We start from the raw sequence: 22,377 nt of genomic DNA, 5'->3' as shown, positions 1-22,377 counted from the left end.
AGCCCCCATACCATAAAACCGGCTTAAAGAAGTGAACTGGCTTAGGGAAGGGGAAGAACTTTGAGGGTTTGAGATAATAACCTGTATTGGATAGTACTGGTTTAGCTCACAGCTAGGGGAAGCTGTTTCTTTAGTAAAATGAATATATGGCTTTAGGAAATTACAACTACTGGTTGGGGCAGTCCATCTGTGTGTGCTCTTTAGTAGTCTACAGAACATTGGAACAACTGTGGCAATAAAAGCTGTGTTAGCAGGGTGTGGGGGACAATACTCCCAGTTGACATTGGAGTCTTTATTGAAACCTTTCCAGACTAAATGATCCTGATTCACTAATGTCCAGTCTGAGCAGAGTCAGGAAGGACAGAGGTACTTTTTTAGGGTGGAGAGCTGTCTTTGACTTGACAAGTCTCCACAGGGTATAACAAGACAAGCATCAAATGTAGTAGTTTGAGGCGAAATTGACTCGGTTATATTAATAACGAGGTGGTCAGCAATAGAGAGAGGAAAGAAGGAGTAATAGAATAGATGCAAGAGAGTTAAATTTTCCTTAGCTTTAGTTTGGTAGGGTTTTCCCCTGGGACTATGGCCCATGACTCTGAAGGGGGGTCGGCACTTTTTTGACTCGGGTGTGATGAGTCCGTCGTTTTTTTGCTGTCTGCACTGTGGTTTCAGTAGTTAAGTGCACTAGGTGTGGTCCTTTCCAGGCCAGTTTGAGCTTTTCCTCTCTCTAGTTTTTGTTGAGGATGTGATCCCCAGGCTGATGTTGATGTACTAGGAACTCCGGGGGCAGTGCCTGTGCTAGGAGACCTTTGGTTTTAAGAGAAGAGAAAGTAGAAGATAGACCAAGTATATAATTTTTAAGGAATTGGTCTTTAGTTTCAGAGGTAGGAATGTCAGCGATGGAGTGTAAATAAGGCATTCCATAGAGCATCTCATAAGGGGAAAGACCAGTATCTTTCCGAGGGGCAGTTTGGATTCATAACAGGGCAACAGGAAGACGTTTGGTCCGTGGTAACCGATTCTCCAGGACCAGCTTGGTTAAGTGGTTCTTCAGAGTTTGATTCATTCTTTTTACCTTCCATGATGAAGGTGGGTGTCAAGAAGTATGATATTCCCATCTAATGTCTATTGTTTGGAATAGCTTTTTAATGATGTATGTGCTAAAATGGGTTCCACTGTCTGAGTCAGTATTTTCTATTAACCCAAACCTGGGCACTATATTTTTAATAAAGGCTTTAACTACATTATTGGCCATTGCATTTGAAAAGGGGATAGCTTCGACCCAGTGAGTGGGGTGATCTATCACAAGTATGTATTTTAGACGCCCTATTGGAGGCATCTCAGTGTAATCAATCTGAATACTTTGGAATGGCCTTAAGCCTGGACCGCTTCCCACAAGGGGTAATCTTTTTATAGTTTATTAGTTTTCTTACAAACTAAGCAATTGTCTGTAACCTGTTTGGCCAGGGTATAAATTTCTGTGCATCCATAAACTCTTGAGGACTGCGTCCTCAATTGACCCCAGTGGATCTCTTGATGTAGTTGGGATAAGATTTCCCTCATACGGGGTTTGGATGACATTTCTCTGTGGTTTGGCAACATCAATTTTCCTTCTGAATTCTCTTCAGCACCTATTTTTATTAGGGTTTTTTTTTTTTTTTTTTTTTTTTTCAGTAGAAGAAAAAATGGGGATCACGTTAGAACAAGGAAGGGAAGGAGTTAAGTGAAAAACAGGCATTTTAGAGGAAACGGCAGCCTGTTTGGCTATCCGATCTGTTAGGTTATTTCCTCAACTTTTCAAAAGAAAGGCTTTTCTGGTGTCTGGGGACGTGGACAATAGCTATTTCTTTTGACAACTGAAGGTTATTCAATACTTGGGTGGTATAGATCCTGATGAGCAAGGTCTTGACCTTTACTGTTACTGAGGCCTCGTTCAGTCCAAATTTTTCCAAATGTATGAGCCACTCAAAAAGGCCTACTTAGAATCGATATAGATGGTTCTTCAAGTACTTTAAGGCTTAGCTGAGTGCAAACAGCTTGCAAGTTTGGGCAGACCAATTACTGGGCAATTTTTTTTGACTCTCTTTGAGTTTGTTTTCATCAATTACTGAATACCCATTGTGTCTTTTTCCCTCAATCACCTGGGAGGAACCATTTATAAGTGTCGTCCTGTCCTGAAGGGAGCTTCTCCTAGGTCTGGTCAGACCTTTGTGTGGTAATCGATTAAATCTAAACATGTGTGCTTTTTTTTTAGATTTGGATCCCCTGTTAGGAAACCTGCTGGGTTAAGCAAATTATGAGTGGCTACTTTTAAATCATCTTTTTTTTTTTTTTTTAAAAACAGAATAACCTTATACTTTAAGATTCTTGAGTCAGCAAACTACCTCCCTGCTTACTGGTTTAAGATAGTTCTAACTTTAGTGGGGCGTGCTTACTGTCAATTTTTCTCCAAAGGTTAAGTTTTTGGTTTCTTGGACCAATACTGCGGTAGCTATAATGGATTGGATGTATTGAGGCCATCCACAACTAACTGGATCTAAGACTTTTGACAGGAAGGCCACAGGCTGCTGAGTGCCACTGTGTTCTTGAGTAAGCACTCCCAAAGCTACCCCATTATCCATGTTCACAAAATGTGGTACAGCTTTTCCAGGGAAGGTAAGGCTAAGACAGGGGTGGTTATGAGTCTTTCATTCAGCTCTTTGACCTGATCAACTTCCTTAGAAGTCCACAGATGGTCAGGCTTCCCCTGGGCAAGTTTTTGATATGAAAGTTTGCTGTGCATATGAGTCAATCTATAAGTGGCAGTATCCAGCTAACCCTAAAAATTTCCTGAGTTCTTGTTTAGTTTGAGGCAAGGGTAGGGACACAATTCTCTCAACTCCTTCAGGCCCTAGTCTGCACTTATCAAGTGGCCTAAATATTTAACTTCAGGCTCCACATACTGAAACTTTTCCTTTGAAACTCCTAACCCCTCAAACTGCAGATGGTTAAGAATATGCGTAGAGAAGCCAGTTACTTTCTCTATATCCTCACTAGATATAAAAATATCATTGACATATTGGAGTAGGCATATTTGTTTTGGGATGACAACTTTTTATAATAATTGTTCTAAAATTTGACCAAAAAGGTTAGAGGAGTCTGTCTACCCTTAGGGTAAGACTGTCCATCAATACTGTTGTTTCCACCCTGAATGGGGATCCTCCCACTCAAAAGCAAATATATCTTGACTATCTTCAGCCAGGGGACATGCCCAGAAAGCATCTTTTAAATCTATTACAGTAAACCATTGATGATTATATGGAATGTTGCTGAGAATGGTGTAAGGATTGGGGACAACGGGATGGGTGGTTTGGACTATTTGGTTAATAGCTCTAAGGTGCTGTACCAGCCGGTATGACCCGTCTGATTTCTTGACTGGCAATATTGGGGTGTTATAAGGGGACGTACAGGGCTCAAAAAGCCTGTCTTTAATAAGACCTTTAATTTTAGGTTTCAACCCTATCCTGCAGTCTATGGGAATGGGGTATTGTTTTCTCCTTAGGGGGAGCATTAAGCTTGATGTGGATTGGAGAGACTTGGAGTTTCCCTGGGTTCTCCTCTTTGGACCAGGCATTAGGATTAATGTATTTTTCATCTGCAGTGATGAGTAGGTTTAATGAGGTGAGGAATCCTCTTGGGCTGACTTGTAGGCCTATGCCTAACTTCAACATTAACTCCCTCCCTAATAAGTTAGTCCCTGCCTCAAGGATTAACAAAACCGGAATATGAGCTGATCGATCCTGGTATCTGACCTCTGTGTTTTTTAAAATTTTTCTTTAAATCTTTCTCCTTTTACCTGAGACGAAAAGTTCCTCCAAAGAGTAGGCAATATTAGATGGAGGGAAACAAACAGGCACGAGCCGCCCCTGAATTGACCAAAAAGGTGATAAGCTCATGCTTAGGGCCCACTTCTGAATTTATCAGGGGCTCCTGGTGGGACTCAAGATAAAAGAGACAGAGCCCCTGACCCCCCTATTCTTCCTCAAAAGTCATGAGTGGAAGGGCTTCTTTCTCCTTTTTAAATTTGGGACATCTGTCTTCAAGTGGCCTGTTCTACATTTGTAGCACCTATCTTACCCTTACCCCCTCTCGGTTCTGAGATTCTTTGACTTTGCTCCCCCATACTCTTTAGAGGGCCTGGTAAATGAGGGCCTTGGTTCTTTAAAGGAGAGTTTGGACCCTTTATGGGTTCTGGCCCCTTGAAGCTCTGTTTAGAAGTATATGGGTTTGGAGTCATCTGTTGGAAGGTGGATAATATAAGTTTTGTCTTTCGTTGTTGCCTTTCTTCATCTGTCCTCACATACACCTTTTGAGCTTTCCTGAGAAGTTCACTTAGGGGATGGTCTTCCCAGTTTTGTACTTTTGTAATTTTTTTGAGATGTCTGGCCATCTTCTAGTGACAAATTGGAGTTTTAATATTCTTTGCCCAAGGGGATCTTCTAAATTGAGGCCTGCGTATTGTCTCATTTGCTCTTTCAGTCTATCTAGGAATCTCATAAGCCCTTCATCCTTTTTTTGTTGTATATCAAATGCTTTAGAGAGATTTTGGGTTCGGGTACTGATACCTGAATTCCTTTTATTATTATCTCCCTTAGGTCCTGCATGTTTTCCCAGTGAGCCAGGTTTTTATTGTCCCACTGGGGGTCTTGGGCGGGGTTTTCTGGTCCACGGTAGGAACTTTTTGACTGGGAGGACGCTCACGTTCCCAAATTACCATAGCAGCCCTACGAATCATACTCCTTTCTTTTCCTGAAGGATGTCCAAGATGTACATTAACTCTACCCAAGTGTATAACCGAGGTCCTAAAAGTTGATCAGTTTTAAGGGAAAGAGACAGGGGCCGACTCTTGAGTTGTAGAGGGGAAAGGGAAGTTCTGGATATCCTTTTTACATTGCTCTACTTCATGTTGGAGTCCCTTTAAGGAGGGGTCCTTAGGCTAATAAGGGACAGGCTCCTGGGATGATGATTTCTAAGAGTCAGGATTGTAAGGAGGAGGAGTAACGTGAGTAGGTGAAGGATCTAGAGCGGGACCTGGGGTGGCAGCAGCTGCCTGAGGAGAGGGGTTGGGAACACTGAGCCGGGGAGGATGGTCTAGGGGATCCCATGTGCTGGAGTCTTTGAGCATTGGAACTAACTTATCTAATTTTTCCTTTTGTGATGCTAGATCAGGTTCTTTCCTAGTTGTCTCTAAGGGAAAAAGGAGGACAGGTACCTGCCTCCAATAAAGAGCATAGTCCAGTTCCTCTTGAGAAACTGGGCTTTTGTCATTGACATATTGAATCAAAAACTGACACATCGCACCCTCATTTGACCCAAACTTTGGCCAGAAGATTGAGGGTTTGAGGATGAGTCCCCGAGTCCAAATAAAACAGTAATATTTTATCATTTGTTGCTGTTTCTTAAGTTTAGTCTTCTCATTATCTTTCCAGTATTTTAATATGAGACCTAGGGGACTATCGGCGGGAATATCTTTACTGCCATCTTTATCCTTTTTACTCTGTCTTGCTTGGGGTATTTCCCATGTCAGGTCCTAGTTAGACTCAATGCCTCGTATTAGAGACTTCTTGCCTGAAAATTCTTCTCTGGAGACTTGTTAAGTCTCAGTCCCTCGTATTAGAGATTTCTTGCCTATCCTTTAGCCCCACCTCCTGGAGGCTCCTTGCACCCTTCTTTTGCTTCATCCACTCTGGCCACTTCCCTCATGCAAATTTAGGCCCCTCTTGGCATTGGCGTGCCGGTATGAGCCCCACAGCAGGATCTGCCCTAAGTTGTATGAAGTGACCGCAGAACTACAGATAGGACCCCCTCACTCTGCACAGCAGTAGTGCTTAGTGCCATTCACACAAGCAGCACTGAAAGCAGTAGTGCTTGTGATCATTCACACACACTTTCATCCTCCAGAATATCCCGACCACCAAGGAAATACTTTGTCACCCCTGCAATGTTTCTTACCTTGGTCTGTGTACAGTTACCTGGTTGTCGCGGTATGTGAGAATCCTTTCCCCAAGCTGCTGGCCTGTATCTTTCCCTGTTGCTGAGAGTCTGGGTGTATTTGTCGGTGGGTTCCAGTCTCTACACTGAGGCCACTTCAGCGAGGCAGTGGGTCGCGCCTCCCCATGAGAAGTGACCAGAGACCTGTTCACCGAAGGAGAATGGGAATCCTGGGTGGGCCCCCAAATTGTTGGAAGTAAATGCTTGGTGTTGCAAAGTGAAAATATACGCAGGCAAAGGTTTTCTCAGCAAGGCAATTTACTTCTGTAGAAGGGTGCGTCTTGCGGATAGAGCAATGGCAAGAGCACACCGGACAGGGGAGGGGAAGAGGTTCTTATTCATTACACAGCTGGTCCCTACTGTTGTGTCTTTCCCCTATTTGCTAGGGTTGGACCGCACAATCTAAACTAACTCGATTGGCTAATATTTGTAATTGAACACAGATATCTAGGCGGGAAGGGGAAGGCTATCTGTTATGGAGTAAGGCATGTCTAGACTTGTCAGGGCATGTCAGGGTGCTGCAAGGGCAGGAAGGGTTAGTTATAGCATGGATAACTATAGAAACTAGAGAAACAAAGAACTTGAGGAACTGGGAATTAAAACCTTTTGAAGAGGAATTTATCATCTCTGTCATGATATTTTGCACTGGTGGATTTAAAAGGAAATCCACTTCTGCTTCTTTCTTACTTAGTGAACTCAAAGTGGAAATCTGTATCTTCTCCCAGTCTGAATGGTTCTGTTAGTCATGAAGGACTAGTGAAGACTGTCTTGAGTTGAAATTCAGTTTGCTTTGTCTTAGGCTTTGTTTTTTGTTATTTAATGAAATTCTTGTATTTATCTTAGACTTTGATTGCTTTTTTTTTTTTTTTGAGACAGAGTCTTGCTCTGTCGCCAGGCTGGAGTGCAGTGGTGCGATCTCAGCTCACTGCAGCCTCCATCTCCCGAGTTCAAGCAATTCCTTTGCCTCAGCCTCTGGAGTAGCTGGGACTACAGGTGCGTGTCACCACGCCCGGCTGATTTTTTGTATTTTTGTAGAGATGGGGTTTCACCATGTTGGCCAGGACGGTCTTGATTTGTTGACCTCATGACCCACCTGCCTTGGCCTCCCAAAGTGCTGGGATTACAGGCGTGAGCCACTGCGCCTGGCCAGCTTTGATCTTTTTAAACAAAATCACATTACGTTGTGAATGGGATCCTTATCATTAGGTCTTGATCTTAGATTTAGGCTAAGACTTTTAAAACTAGCTTTTGATAAATGAATGAGCATTAAGTTCTTGTTTGCAAACACCCATTTGGCCATGTGGAATCAAGAAAGTTGTTACTTCTTTGAAAGATGATTTTTCAGTAATCTAAGTCATCGTGTATTTATGATCATGTATTTGTTAGGTATAGAAAATTAGACGCTTACTTATACTGAAATAAAGTATAAAGATTTAGCTTGATATACTGCTGAGTCTAGCTTGAAAGACTTGGGGCAGGGGGTAATAATGGTCTTGTGTCCTTGTATACTTTTGTCTAAAAGAAGGCTTTGATGACTTTTTAGAGTAAGTTTTAAAGTCATTAATTCTATATGACTTAGTTGAGGCAATGCAATTTTTGTGTATCCCCAGTTATGATTAGAGCTTTTTTAAAAAAGTGTCAGTTCGTTGTCATTTAGCGCTATTTCTAAATTGTGTCACATAATTTGTGTCAAGAATTCTGTCACCATGCTTATATAAACTTGGAGAGATTATAGCCTATTGAATTTGATCTTCCTAATTGAAAAGTAGATTGGCTAGATGGATTGGATGTCCAATTTACAAATGGGAATAGTAAGGCCCAGAGAATTTAGTGAGTTACTCAGTGACATTGCAGAGCCAGCACTAAGCATGATCTTAATCTGAGATTGACTTCTTATTAATGTGTATTGGTTCCTTTTGAATATTACTGTGGTTTTACAATATTTTCCCTAGATAACTTAAAAGAACTGAAGTACTTGAAAGCTAGATGAAGAATAGATGAAGGAAGGGGTGACATAAGATATACCTTGATTAAATGGAGACCATTGATAATACCTATTATTATTTATTAAGCCTGTTTCTAAGTGCCGTATCTGTATTATCACATTTGTTCTCTATAATAATCCTATCAGACAGTTAATGTTTTTTCTCATTGATGAAGAGTTTGTGGTCCAGAGAGGTCAAATAAATTAGCCCAAGTTAAATGGGATAGGAATTCTGTCAGTCTGACTTCAGACTGCATTATCTGTATTTATCAGTATAAGACTATATAATTGGGTTAATTTGCTTAGACCCTGAAGGGGTTGCTATACTTCAGCAGTTCTAAATTCTGTAGGTTGAGAGAGTTTCGCAAATTTTGAATACTGGCACTTGTCTTGTTACATGGTAAAGTTCTATTCTGCATGATAACAATTTGTACAAATATTGCCTACCCTTTATTTATCTAAATATTTCTTATCAAAAAATGATGTTTTGAATTTATGTTGCTCTGGATCAGGGGTATCCAGTCTTTTGGCTCCCCTGGGCCACTCATAAAAAAAAAAATAACATTAACAGTAGCTGATGAGCTTAAAAAAAAAAGCCAAAAAAATCTGAATGTTTTAAGAAAGCTTACAAATTTGTGTTGACACGTTCAAAGCTGTCCTGGGCCACAGACACGTTCAAAGCTGTCCTGGGCCACATGTGGCCCATGGCCCACAGATTGAACAGGCTTGCTTTAGATGAAGAGGAAGTAGTTTAAATGATTTCCACAAAAAAAGCCACCAGTTTACTTTTGGTTGCTAAGGGTATGCTTTAAACATAGCTATTTCCATTTATCTCCAATTGAATGAACGTTTAGTTCTATTTAAAGATTCAGTTTGCATTTATTCAAGATTTTTGGCATTTATTTGTATATTCATAAAATAATTTAGTGGTATATGAGATAGTTATTCTAAAATATTAAAACCGCCTTTATAGGTTGTACTTACCTTATGGAATTTTACTTTAGCACACTTAAGAAGAACCCCAAGTAAAAAGGCAGACATGAAACTTATTTAGGTTATGGATTTGCTGCTACAGGTTTGCAGCAAGAATGGTTTTTAAAAAACGACCAGATTTAGGAGTTAATATTTTTTTCAGGTGTTTTTTTTTTTTTTTTGTAATACTAGACAAAAGATAGGTCCAATTGTTTGTCATTTCTTTCCAGCAGGAAAAACTTTAGAAATAACTATGAAGGAAAGAACTTGTGAAGTCCCCATGTGAAGTTCTTCACTTTTAAAGTGCTTTCTTTTCATGTCATGGTAAAATTGGACCAATTGAATTTACACTTTGTAAAATTCACTCACCGTAGCATTGATATTGCTTTCATTACTACCGCTTTTTATTTTCATTTTTTAAAATATGTAGAGTGATAAATGAAATATGTTTGTTTATATCTAACATTAGAAACTTTCTGGGATGCTAAGAATGACTGAACAGGATATGTGGCACTCCCTAGTGTTTTGTTCATGTATTTTTTATTTTCCTCAAACTGATGATTCTTCTGAGAACATCTTGATAATTAGTTTTATACTTATTAAAAGAATAGGAAATAGAAATGATTTACATAGTGTAAATATACATATGGTTGGCCACTCATGAATTGTATAAAATATATCAGCTACGTTTTTTAAAGGTGCCAAATTGTTCATAATATTCAGATGTTTAACATTTTAGGAAATTTATGTCTCATACAACTAAAAGTTTTGAATTATAGCACTTTTACATATTTACCAAAGTAGTTTAAATGGGAATTTGCAAAGCAGTACATGGTTTTGATTTTATAGTATGCTTCAGATTAAGTAAATATGAACTACCACTTTGTAGCCTTAAGAATGGTGTGGCTCATGGAATTCGTTGTGGCGTTATTGTAGCAACTAAGTTAAGAATTTTCCCCCTTTATTATTTTGACACAACATCCCATTTTCATTGAACTTAAATGTTGAGACACAGTATTAGATTTGTGGGCCACATAGTGACATATTGGTAAATGACAGACTACATACACAATGGTGGTCCTGTTAAATCATATACTACCTCTATGTTTAGATATACAAATACTTAGCATTGTGTTACAGTTGCCTACAATATTCAGTACAGTAACATGTTATAAGGGTTTCTAGCCTAGGAGCAATAGGCTGTGTATACCATAATAGCCTAGATGTGTAGTAGACTATAACCATCCAGGTTTGTGTGAGTGCATTCTATGATACACAATGATGGTATCTCCTGATGACACAATTCTCAGAACATACGGTCATTAAATGACACATGACTGTGTTTTATGTGCCCTTAAGAGTGAAAAGAAAAAAAAAATCTAAATGGAAAATCTGAAACACTCAACAGATAACGTTGAGACACCTCTTCATGGAAAGAAGAAGTATACCTACCGTGACAGAGGAGAGAGCAAAGACATTTGAATGTTTTAACTTTTTATTATTGGGATGAGGGAGGAAAAAATCACTTTTGAGGATTTGAGCCATAGCCAATTCTCCTAAGTTTGCATCTTGTGTTCCCCTTAACAGTAAGGGTTAATAGATAGCTTAGAAACTTTTCATGGTCTCAGATTGATGGTGCTGCCAAACATCTTAGGGATTCTCAGTCCTCTAAAGGAACTCTAAATTTCTTAAATTCTTACAGTAGTTTTTCCTACAGAATACAGTATTTTGCATGTTTATTGTTTTGTTCTTTGGTTTTATGTTGACATCACAGTTTTGGTTTAAATTACATTAATGATTGATTTACTTTCAGGATATTCAGTTGTATGTAATTTAGGACTTGCAGATTGTCAGGTAAAACAAGATTAACTGTCTTCACCCCCAGAATTTACGGAGATACGAAGGGAGAATGTAGCTTTTTGACATTAAATCTCATTCTATAATAAATACCATGATTTCCATTCTAAAAGAACATTTCTGAGGTGTTTAAACATTTTAGGTATGGGAAGAAGGTCAATTAAAGAGAGAACTATGTCAAACTCTGTATGTTCTTTAGTGATTTTCAAATACTGCCTGCTGTAAGTCTCATTGGCGTGGTCTACTAAACTCTTATATATTGGTTTTTATGTGGCTTTGTTTTTAAGTAAGATTTTATCTTTATATGTGTGATAAAGTCAGGATATTTCAATTTGAAATTACATTTATTTGTACAGTCTGCTACTGCCATGAGAGAATGTTCTTTTTTTGAGACGGAGTCTCTCTCTGTTGCCCAGGCTGGAGTGCAGTGGCGCCATCTCAACTCACTGCAGCCTCCACCTCTCAGCCTCAGCCTCCCAAGTAGCTGGGACTACAGGCATGTGCCACCATGCCTGGCTAATTTTTTGTATTTTTAGTAGAGATGGGGTTTCATGGTAGCCAGGAAGATCTTGGTCTCCTGACATCGTGTTCCGCCTGCATTGGCCTCCCAAAGTGCTGGGATTACAGGAGTGAGCCACCGTGCCCAGCGAGAGAATGTTCTGTTGCTTTATGCAGATTTTACTCTACTTTAAAAAAAATACCTTTAATTCTTAGGAGAAATTACTTTGATTGGTTTTTCTCTTAAGTTTTCAGGCCTTGATCTGTCAATTTAGCTTAGAATTCTAGTGTTGGTTATGTTACTAGCTTTTGTTTTTATATATAGGTTACTTAAAGTAGCAGGCTGTTTCTATGTTGCCTGTCATGTATCTTGGTTGTTTTCCAATGCAACCAGTTACCTGATTCAGCGTATTTTACATTGGCCTAAAGCAAAATTATGAGGATATATCTATTGGCTGGAGATGTATGGGCTGGGAGTAAGCCTGGTTATAGTTCTTTCTAATTTGATTGTTGTGTTTTTTCTCCTTACCTTGTAAATTATTTCTCTGATTCTCAGTCTGGATGATGGAGGCTTGCCAGTGCTTCGGTTTTCAAATTCTGTACCTTAAAAAAAATACGTACCATTTGGATCATATTCCAAGTCAGCCACCACATTCTTATAGTCACAATTTTTGTCAAAAAGTTTTGTTTAATGATGTTTAGACAGTTTATTGGTTGTTTTTAACCCGTTAACTCCATGCTACTTTATTTTAATAGGTACCTTAGCCTCATTTAGCTTCATGGGTCACTTTCACAAGGAATACAATTCAGTGTGTGAATGTTCTTACATAACTTTAGAAGGCTTGAATCTGTATGTTCCTGCTGACCATATGCTTATTTTCTGTTGTTCCTATTTCTCAAAATGTTCATTTACTTTGAAATTGTTTAATAACTGGTTACCTTGTTCCAGTACCTGTGATTATTGTATGTAATTTTTGTCCCCTTCTGAATTTCCTTAGATCTTTTTAATGGTCATTAAAATCAAAATTGTAATGTGGGATTATACTAATATAGAGGAGCATTGGGTCAAATTCTTGAGAAACTTGTGTTATTCTTCAGGATTTATATTCAGACTTAATAGAATTAATTCATAGATTTGAATGGTAGTTGTTGATAAACTAGATTGAGCTCCCAAACTAATATCTTCAGATATTTATGTATGTGCCTTAAGTTTTCTGTACATGACAGGGGATAGATGACTTGTGATTTAAAAAGGGTTTTTTTAAATGTATTTTTTTAGGTCATTGTTTGGATATTAGCACCTTTGATCTAGGATTTTGAAATGTGCCACATTATAAAATTTATTCAGTACATGTATTAAAAATCAAAGGTGAAAAATACTGAAAAAATTTTATGTTAAATTCTCTTGCTCCAAAGAAGTGAGAAAAATATGACTGTTGTGTTACAACTAAAAGGAAATTAATGTTTTTTTAAATTCAGGCTAGAAATAACGTAATAGTCCAAACTTACTAAATTTACTTGTTAAAATAATTTTGACCGTATATATAAAAACTGTGACATAAGTATTAAAATAGATTATTGATAAAGTACTTCATTCATTCAACAAGCACTTACTAAGCATACTATTCACATAGTATAGTGTTTAGTGGTTTTTAATCTTAAGTTATGGGATTCTTAAAGTCATATTAAGTGCTTTGGTCTTTTAGTAACCTTTTTTACTTTTATTTTAGATGCCTGGAATGATGTCGTCAGTAATGCCTGGAATGATGATGTCTCATATGTCTCAGGCTTCCATGCAGCCTGCCTTACCGGTAATCATGTGAAAATAACTATTTTCTGTGAAGTAATGTTTTGATTGATTGCTTTTATATATGGAATAATAATACCTATATACTTGATAGGCAATCATGTTAGCCGTTGAAGTGCCTGTGTAGTACTGTAATAAAATACGAGAATTACTGTGGACTTTCAGTTTCTTTTCTTTTCTTTGTATTTTTGAGACAGAGTCTTGCTCTGTCAACCAGTCTGGAGTGCAGTGAGTGACATGATAACAGCTCACTACAGCCTCAACCTTCCGGGCTCAAGCAATCCTCCAACCTCAGCCTTCTGAGTAGCTGAGACTACAGGCACGTGCCACCACGCCGAGCTAATTTTAAATTTTTTTTATAGAGATGAGGTCTCCCTGTGTTGCCCAAGCTGGTCTCAAACTCCTGAGCTCAAATTATCCTCCTGCCTCGGCCTCCCACAGGGATGACAGGCATGAGCCACTGTGCTTGTCCTGGATTTAGTTTCTGTAACTTCAATGATAGGCATTTAGATTTTTTCCTATATTGATATTATATGTACGTTCTTAATTATTAGGTTAATTCTGTATTAAGACCAGAATACTGAAAAGTATACAATGTGAGCCAGAAACATTTTATTGGTCTGATAACATGTAAGTTTTAAAGGGTAAACATTTACTTCACTGAGTGCTAATTAAAAGTTGGTATAATATGATTTAATACTAGATTTAGAAATCAAGATTTAATTGGAAATCCACATTCTGAGACTTCAGCTGTGGCAAATTAATTAGAAAATCTATTAAACAGCCTTACCACCTCTATCGGGTAGTATAGTAATATAAATTATTACGAAGTTCAAGTTTAACTTCTTTATTCTTTATGTGATTGTAATGAACAGATGTGGCATACTCCCTTGAGGTGGTAAGTTTGCAATGTCTTTCCCAAAATCCTAAGGCGAGATATATTTCAAAAATTCTTTATAATACTGGAAAGTAACACATTGCATATAATATGTAAACATTTCCTGCGAGGTCCAGGGCAATGCCGTCTAACTTAATAATGTTAGTATTTTTGCAGCTAAACTAAACTGAAGTGGGATAAATGAAGTTTGTGGAGTTTCATGTTCATTTAGGGCAGGTTTTGCCACTGTAGTGAGTTTTGGTACCATACTTGAAAAAAGTTGGTTTTCAGAGGGTTTTGGTTTCCAGAATTGTGGGTAAAACGTTGAGGACCTTGTGTACACTTGGTGACCATATAACATTTAAACTACTCCCGTAGCCTCAGTTTGCTGATCTCCTTTACAATTTATAGCAAGCTCGGGGAACTGAGACCACTAAAAGTTTTGCTAAGAATCTTTGAGTCACAGGCTTGAGGATTATACATAGCAGGTACTGATTTCACTATGCTTTATGAGGAACTTATATAAAATACACTTTAAAAGAGATGAATAACACTAATTTCATTTTTCTTCTTACAGCCAGGAGTAAATAGTATGGATGTAGCAGCAGGTATGTATACTATGTATGGTGGTATGTGTTAGACCTCATTTGGACAGTAGCAGCCCTATTATAATGAGGAGTAAAAAAAGCAGGATCTCTTGGACTTTATATAACCTCCTTTTTCTTTTTTCCGCAATAGGAAACTGGGATAGCGTTGACAATTGAAGTCTTTTTGTTGTTGTTGTTGTTTTGAGATGGAGTCTCGCTCTGTCACCCAGGCTGGAGTAAGTGGCAATCTCGGCTCACTGCAGCCTCCGCCTCCCGGGTTCAAGCGATTCTCCTGCCTTAGCCTCTCAAGTAACTGGGACTACAGGTGCATGTCTGGCTAATTTTTGTATTTTGGTAGAGACCGGGTTTCATCATATTGGCAAGACTGGTCTCGAACTCCTGACCTTGTGATCCGCCCACTTCGGTCTCCCAAAGTGCTGGGATTACAGGCGTGAGCCACCGCGCCTGGCGATAATTGAATTCTTAGGAAATTTTTACAGTTTAAGGTCAGGAGTTCTGGACCCAATTAGGTCTGCAGATATACTTTGGCCCACACAATGTTCTTCAATTTTGTAATTATTGCTAACATTTGTAGTCTGCAGATTTTGAGTTTGAATTTATTTTGAAAAGTTGGATGATCTGACTATTCAATACCTAACAGTAGTCCTGTCAACACAGTAAGTGCTCAGAGAGTATATGTTAAATGAACTCTGGTTGAGTTCATATTTGTACTCAGCAAGCATTAGAATGACGTAGTGACTCCATTCTTTAGTATGAGCTCTCCTTGGCATTCTAGACTACTTCAGAGTTAGTTTTCTGTCGTCTCCTTGGCCCTTGTATTGATAGCCATTGGAGTAACTATCAGTTCCCAATAACTGGCCATTTTGACTCATAAGATTTTAATATATATTAATAATGCCTCCAGTATCATGAATACATAGCTGTCCACATAAATTAATATTCCAGATGCCGAACTTCATCCCATGATTATGACAAGATTGTGTTCTGTTATAAACAGTATTGGTTGAAAGGTGTTGAAAATGTACTGTGTGCTTTTCTCTGGGTTCAAATGGGACTTAATTGATTTTTTAAAGATGTTTCACAGATTTCATTATTTAAACTAAAATCTTCTGAAATACCTAATACAATTATTTTCTTTTATTTAGATATCTAGAGCTGGGTACTGTTACCCTCAGTAATCCTGGAAAATTACATAATTTTTGTTTTTAGTTACTTTTAAAATGCTTTGGCTCTACAGTGATTTTCTATAGTAGCTTCTTTTGAGTGTACTCAGTATATACAAACTTAGTTTTGTTTTTTTTTTACATACAATCTCCGTCTTTATTTTATTTACATGTTTAAATTACTAGTTTCTAAAGTTTAAGATTATTATTAGGAGTTTTGTGACTAACATGCATTTCAAAATCTCTTAAGGAGTTTTCTGTAGTAGTATAGAGGACAGTAACATCTAATAGAACTTTCTGCAGTGATGGAAATGTTCTGTAATCTGTACTGCTTAATACAGTAGCCACTAGACACATGTAATTATTGTGTATTTGAAATGTGGCTGGTGCAACTGAGGAACTGAATTTTCTAAATTTTATTTAATCTTAAATTTTAATTTAAAGGGATGTCTGGTGTCTGATCGCTGTTGTGTTGTACAGCACAAATCTGGAATTCAGATAAAGTTATCAGGAATCTAAAGCTGTAGAATCAGTGGTAGAGGCATTATTGTGCTTTGGTAATATACTTAGTAGAGAAAGAGGAATAAGAAACACAGTCACCTATTATAGTAAGGAAAGGAGAAATAAAAGGCAATGTTGAATACTTCTCAGACTGCCTCCAAGTGAGTTTGTAGATTGAAAGTTCAAACTCTGAAAATGTTTTGCACTATAGATGTTTATTTTGTGGGAAAGATAGCTAGCACATAGTTCATATGAGATAGTCTCAAAATCTTGAGGATGAGGAGGAATAAGTACTATGACTATATGAATAAATATTAAAACTTATGAAGGAGAGCATGATTTATCATGGTGTAAATATTTTGCCTGTTTTTTATTTTTTAGGTACAGCATCTGGTGCAGTAAGTACTCTTTAAACGTTTGTAATATTTTAATTTTAGTATACTTTAACCTACTTTACAATTATTCTTTTTTCTGCTCTAAGGATTATCTGCTAAATCTTTGCATTAATCCATAGTTTTCCCTTTTCCCTTTTTTTCTATGATAAGGATTGAAAAATTTATTTATTTTAAAATCTAGTTTCGGTGGGGCTTAATGAGAGATGAGAATCATACGTATCAACTTTTAAAAGGATTTAAATTCTTCCCATCACATTTAGAAGGGAAGCAGAACTTGTAGGTGCATAGTACTTAACCTAGTAATTACAAATTAAGCATTACATTAGGAGCCTGTTTTTCTTTTTTTTTTTTTTTTTTTGAGACAGAGTCTCGCTCTGTCACTAAGACTGGAGTGCAGTGGTGCGATCTTAGCTCGCTGCAGTCTCCGCCTCCCGGGTTCAAGTGATTTTCATGTCTCAGCCTCCTGAGTAGCTGGGCCTACAGGCACCTGCCAGCATCCCCGACTAATTTTTGTATTTTTAGTAGAGGCGGAGTTTTGCCATGTTGGCCCGGCTGATCTTGAACTCCCGGCCTCAAGTGATCTGACTGCCTTAGCTTGCCAAAGTGCTGGGATTACAGGCGTGAGCCACAGTGCCCGAGAGATGTTAGGCGATAATTTTATTTTTTTTAATGTATATATATATGGATAGGAAAATTTATGTACCTTAATTTAAAAACATTTTTGCTATTTTGCTATTCCTTAAAGATCAATGAAAGGAAGAGTTTTGTTTATAATCTCATTTAATCATAATGTTCCTGAGAGGTAGCTGTTATGCTACTGTTACAGTTAACAGAATTGATTGCAAATGTTGTTTTTCGCATTTGGAGAGAAGATTTTAAATTAAGAATTTTATTTAAATGCTTTAAAAACATTCTTGTGTCTTTTGCCTTAAAAGTTGAATGGTTGCAAAATATCCTTTTGGGTTTTTTTTTTGTTTGTTTGTTTTTCTGAGACAGAGTCTCACTCTGTTGCCCAGGCTGGAGTGCAGTGGCTCAATCTTGGCTAACTGCAACCTCCACCTCCCGGGTTCAAGCGATTCTCCTGTCTCAGCCTCTTGAGTAGCTGGGACAATAGGCATGTGCCACCATGTCTGGCTAATTTTTGTATTTTGTAGAGATGGGGTTTCACCATGTTGCCCAGGATGGTCTTGAACTCCTGTCCTCAAGTGATCCGCCACCTCGACCTCCCAGAGTGCTGGGATTTCAGGCATGAGCCACTACGCCCAGCCCATTTGGTATTATTCTACTATAAGTACCTGCTTTTATTTTTGAGAAAGGATAACTTAATGGGTTTTTTTTTTCTTATTTAAATAATGCAGGCTCATTGGGAGGAAAACAAAGCAGACATAAGTTAAAAAGGAAGTAAAATTCATCCTTAATTTTTGGACCATGAGGGAACCACCACCATTAATACCTTAGCTGAAGATCTTTTTGCGTGTTACTTAAGCATAGACAAATGCATACACATTTTACATAATTGGTTCACGTTATATATGCTTAAGTTATTTGTTAAATACACTTTTTCTTGTTTAAAAGTTTTTTGTGAAAATCTGTGTAAGTTCCTTAATGTAGATGTAATTTTTTAAATGACTTTATAAAGTATTCTTTGGCATAGAGACACATTAAACCATTCACTTATTAATGGAAATTCTGTTTACATCTAGGATCCCCTCCCAATTATGAACAAATTTTTTTTTTTTTACACCTAAGAAAGATTCCAGGAATAACATATTCGGGACGGATCGTGTGTAACTAGTCATGTTGTTTTTCAAGAATATAAAAAGACATATCTAATAATGGTGTAGTACCATGTCTTTTTCTTCAAGAATCTCTAGCAGCAATAGCCAGTATCACTCATTTGAATTTTAGTGAGTGGACATGGGTTTAAAGTGATAGTTTTTCTTTGATTCTTAATGAGATTGAACATTTTATTTGGTATTTGGATTTCTCTTCTGTTAACCTGTCCCTGTCCTTTCCTGTTTTTAGGTTGGGTTATTTTTTATTTTTTCCTGTAAATTTCATTTTAAGAGTTTTTCAAATGTTATTGATGTTAACCCTTTAATAATCATGAATTTCAGATATTTTTCTTAGTCATTGGTCTGTTGATTTTGCTTTTAATGATCTTGCCACGTAACCTTTTAGTATGTTAATGTAGTAATTAGATAGGTTATCTCTTTTAGCTGATGAGTTTATTGAAATTTTTACAAAAGTTTCCTCATTGTATTTTCTTGGAAGATTCTCATTGCTTTTTTTTTAATCATTAAGTGTTTGATTCATCTGGAATATCTGTCTATAAGATGGATAGCCAGTTGTGTCAGCTATCAAACCAGTTTTTCTGACTTTAATTGAAAGCTCTTTATTGTCATATTTAAATTCTCACGTATTCTGGGATTTATCTCTGTGTTTCCTTTTCCACTGTTTGTTTCTATTTGTTTATTTCTAAACCAATATTAATACTTTTCCTGGCCAGATGCAGTGGCTCATGCCTGTAATCTTAGCACTTTAGGAGGCTGAAGTGGTAGGATTTCTTGAGCCCAGGTGTTTGAGACCAGCCTGGGTAACATGGTGAAACCCCATCTCTACAAAAATACAAAAATTAGCCAGGCATGGTGGCACACTCCTGTAGTCCCAGCTCCTTGGGAGGCTGAGGTAGGAGAATTGCATGAGCCCAGGAAGATTGAGCCTGCAGTGAGCCGAGATCATGCCACCACCACACATTAGCAGGGAGACCTCATCTCAAAATAAAAAACCCACAAATTTCTTTATTAAGGGATATGTTTTTCTTGGTTTCCAGACATGAGACTTTGTTTAAAAAATAGATACTGTTTTTTAAGAGCAGTTTTTGGTTTATGGCAAAATTGAGTGGATAGTAGAGTTCCCAGATTATTACCCCCCACAAAGAACTTGCTGTCTGGCACTATCAGCATGTCACACCAGATTGGTACATATGTTACAATTGATGAATATACAATGACAAATTGTTACCATCCAAAGTACAGTTTATGTCAGGGTTCACTGTTAATATTGTACATCCTATATATTTTGACAAATGTATAATGAATATGTATGTATCAGCCATTGCAGTATCACACAGAATAGTTTCATTACCCTAAAAATCAGTGCTCTGCCTATTCATTTCTTGTTGCTCTACTCCAGCAACCATTTTTTTTCTGCCTTCATAGTTTTGCTTTTCTAAGAATTTCATATAGTTGGACTCATACAGTATTTAGCCTTTTCAGATTGGCTTCTTTTACTTAGTAATATGCATTTAAGGTTCCTCCATTGTCTTTTTATGGCTTGATACTTCGTTTGTTTTTCTTACTGAATTATACTCCATTATCTGGGTGTACCACACTTTATCCATTCATGTACTGAAGAACATTTTGGTTGTTCCCCAGATTTGGTCATTATGAGTAAAGCTGCTATAAACATACATGTACAGATTTTCTGTGTGTACATAAGTTTTCAACTAATTTGGGTAGATATTAATGAGGAGCACTGTTGCTGGATTGTGTAGTAAGAGTGTGTTTAGTTTCATTAAGAAACCTTGAAATCGTCTTCCAAAGTGGCTGTACCACTCTGACTTCCTAACAGCAATGAATGAGAACTCCTGTTGTACCACACCTTCACCAGCATTTGATATCAGCGTTTTGGATTTTTCATTTTAATAAGTGTATAATGTATCCGGCTTTAATTTGTGGCTAATTGTATGTGATGTGGAGCATCTTTATTTGCCATCTTTACATTTTTGGGAAAGTGTTTCTTTGGATCTTTTGCCTATTTTTTAATCCGATTGTTTTTTTATTGTAGAGTTTTAAGATAACTGGTTTTTATCAGATAAGTCTTTTGCAACTGTTTTCTCCCAGTTTGTGGCTTATCTTCTCATTCTTCAGATTAACAGAGCAGAAGTTTCTAATTTTAATGAAAACTAAATTTGTTATTTCAGCCCATCAATTATTTCATGGATTGTACCTTTGGGGAACTTTTTTTAATGAGCTATCCTTATTGCATTATGATCAGAAAGTACAGTCTCTAAGATGTAAAGTTCTTTACAGTTTATTAAAGCTTCGTATATGTTGTCGTTCAGGGCTAGTTTTTAAGAATATTCTGTGTGCTATATAAAGTTACTTTGTTATTCCTGCATCTTGGCATGTCTTTCATCTGCTTGGATCTACATAAGAAGATAGCGAATTAAAATCTTTAGCTAGAAAAGATGAGTCATCTCTTTCTCCCTGTATTTTTCTGTTGCTTCTCTCTGAATTTCAAGGTTAAATTGCCATATGCCTATGTGTTTAGGTAATTTTTGATCTGTTACTTTTTACCAGTATATAGTCTCCCACTTTTCCATTATGATTTTTGTTTTAACTTCTGCTTAGATAAGGTAAATAGGTACCCTATTTTTAAAGTTTGTTTGCTTTGTAAAAATGTGTTACAAGCCTGGGCAACAAAGTGAGACCCTGTCTCTACAAAAAAATAAAAAATTAGCTGAGCATAGTGGTGTGTGTCTGTAGTCCCAGCTACTCAGGAGGCTCAGGAGGGAGGATCTTTTGAGCCCAGAAGCTTGAGGCTGCAGTGAGCTGTGATCATGCCACTACACTCCTGCCTGGGCAACAGAGTGAGACCCTTTCTCAAAAAAAAGAAAAAAATGTTACATTGTGAGTACAGAATTTTTCCTATGTTTATTTTAACCTAGTTATCATCTATGCAGATTATTTTGTGTATTTGTCTTGTGACCAATGACATTACCAGATTTCCTTATCAGTTCAAATAGTATTTAAAAACTGTAATTAGATTTCACTGGAATTATATATATATAAAAATAGCAGTAAAGGCAAGAGAACTTTACTTCTCCAAAATTTGCACCAGTAATTTCATTTTATTGCTGTGGTATATTTGCCAGAATTTTAGTGATTCCAGGTGTGCTTTTGTGATTTTAATGGAAGTGGCTTTAGGGTGATAACTGATTGCCTTTTGTCATTTAGGTTTTTTATTTCTTAAATTATTTCATTTGAGCATTTTGTTTTTTTTATTTTTTGAATACTTGTGAACTTAGTTTTCTGGGTGTGATTTGATCATACCATAGTGGAATCACATACTTGTTTTTTTATTTGATTAGATAATGGAAATAATTTCTTCTGTAGATTTTCTAATATTGAACTACTCTTGTACTACAGTGAATTCTGCTTGGTCAGAGTGTATATGTTGTTAAATTTACATTCATGATGCTCTTCTGGTATCTTTTCTGTTTCTTTTTAATTAATGGAGAGCTTTTCATCTTTTTCCCCCTATAATCTGAAATCCCGATATAACATTGCAATTCTGTGTTCTTTAAAGGTTGTATAACATTCTGCTGTGAAACCATCTGGTTTTGTATCTTTCTCTTGTTTCTGTGTTGTTGGGATGTTCAAGTGTGATGTGCTTTTTCTGGGGTGAATTTTGGTAAAGTGATTTGCTTGGAAATCATTTTCTCTAGGTTTTGATTGTTTTTAAATCTGTATCTGTGATTCTATTTTTCCTCAATTCTGACTATTACTTGGCTTTTTCTTTTTCTTTTCTTTTTTTTTTTTTTGAGACAGAGTTTTGCTCTTGGTGCCCAAGCTGGAGTGCAATGGCACAATCTTGGCTTACTGCAACCTCCGCCTCCCG

The 22,377-nt window shown here is 37.1% G+C and overlaps 1 protein-coding gene across 2 annotated transcripts in view; it reads left to right on the top strand.

The window, feature by feature from the left end:
• The window catches only part of PRPF40A (PRP40 pre-mRNA processing factor 40 homolog A (S. cerevisiae)), a 78,095-nt gene that overhangs the window by 11,006 nt on the left and 44,712 nt on the right, over positions 1–22,377 (top strand). For both annotated transcript variants that reach the window (XM_011987856.1, XM_011987855.1), the window contains 3 exons: positions 13,072–13,152; positions 14,603–14,633; positions 16,679–16,695. In XM_011987856.1, the coding sequence (XP_011843246.1) occupies positions 13,072–13,152; positions 14,603–14,633; positions 16,679–16,695 (129 nt within the window). The remainder of the gene's footprint in view (positions 1–13,071; positions 13,153–14,602; positions 14,634–16,678; positions 16,696–22,377) is intronic.

This window comes from Mandrillus leucophaeus, unplaced genomic scaffold, assembly GCF_000951045.1.
Source record: "Mandrillus leucophaeus isolate KB7577 unplaced genomic scaffold, Mleu.le_1.0 Scaffold318, whole genome shotgun sequence".
NCBI lineage: Eukaryota > Metazoa > Chordata > Mammalia > Primates > Cercopithecidae > Mandrillus > Mandrillus leucophaeus.
Note: the sequence above shows the minus strand (reverse complement) of the source record. Positions and strands in the feature narration are given on the sequence as shown.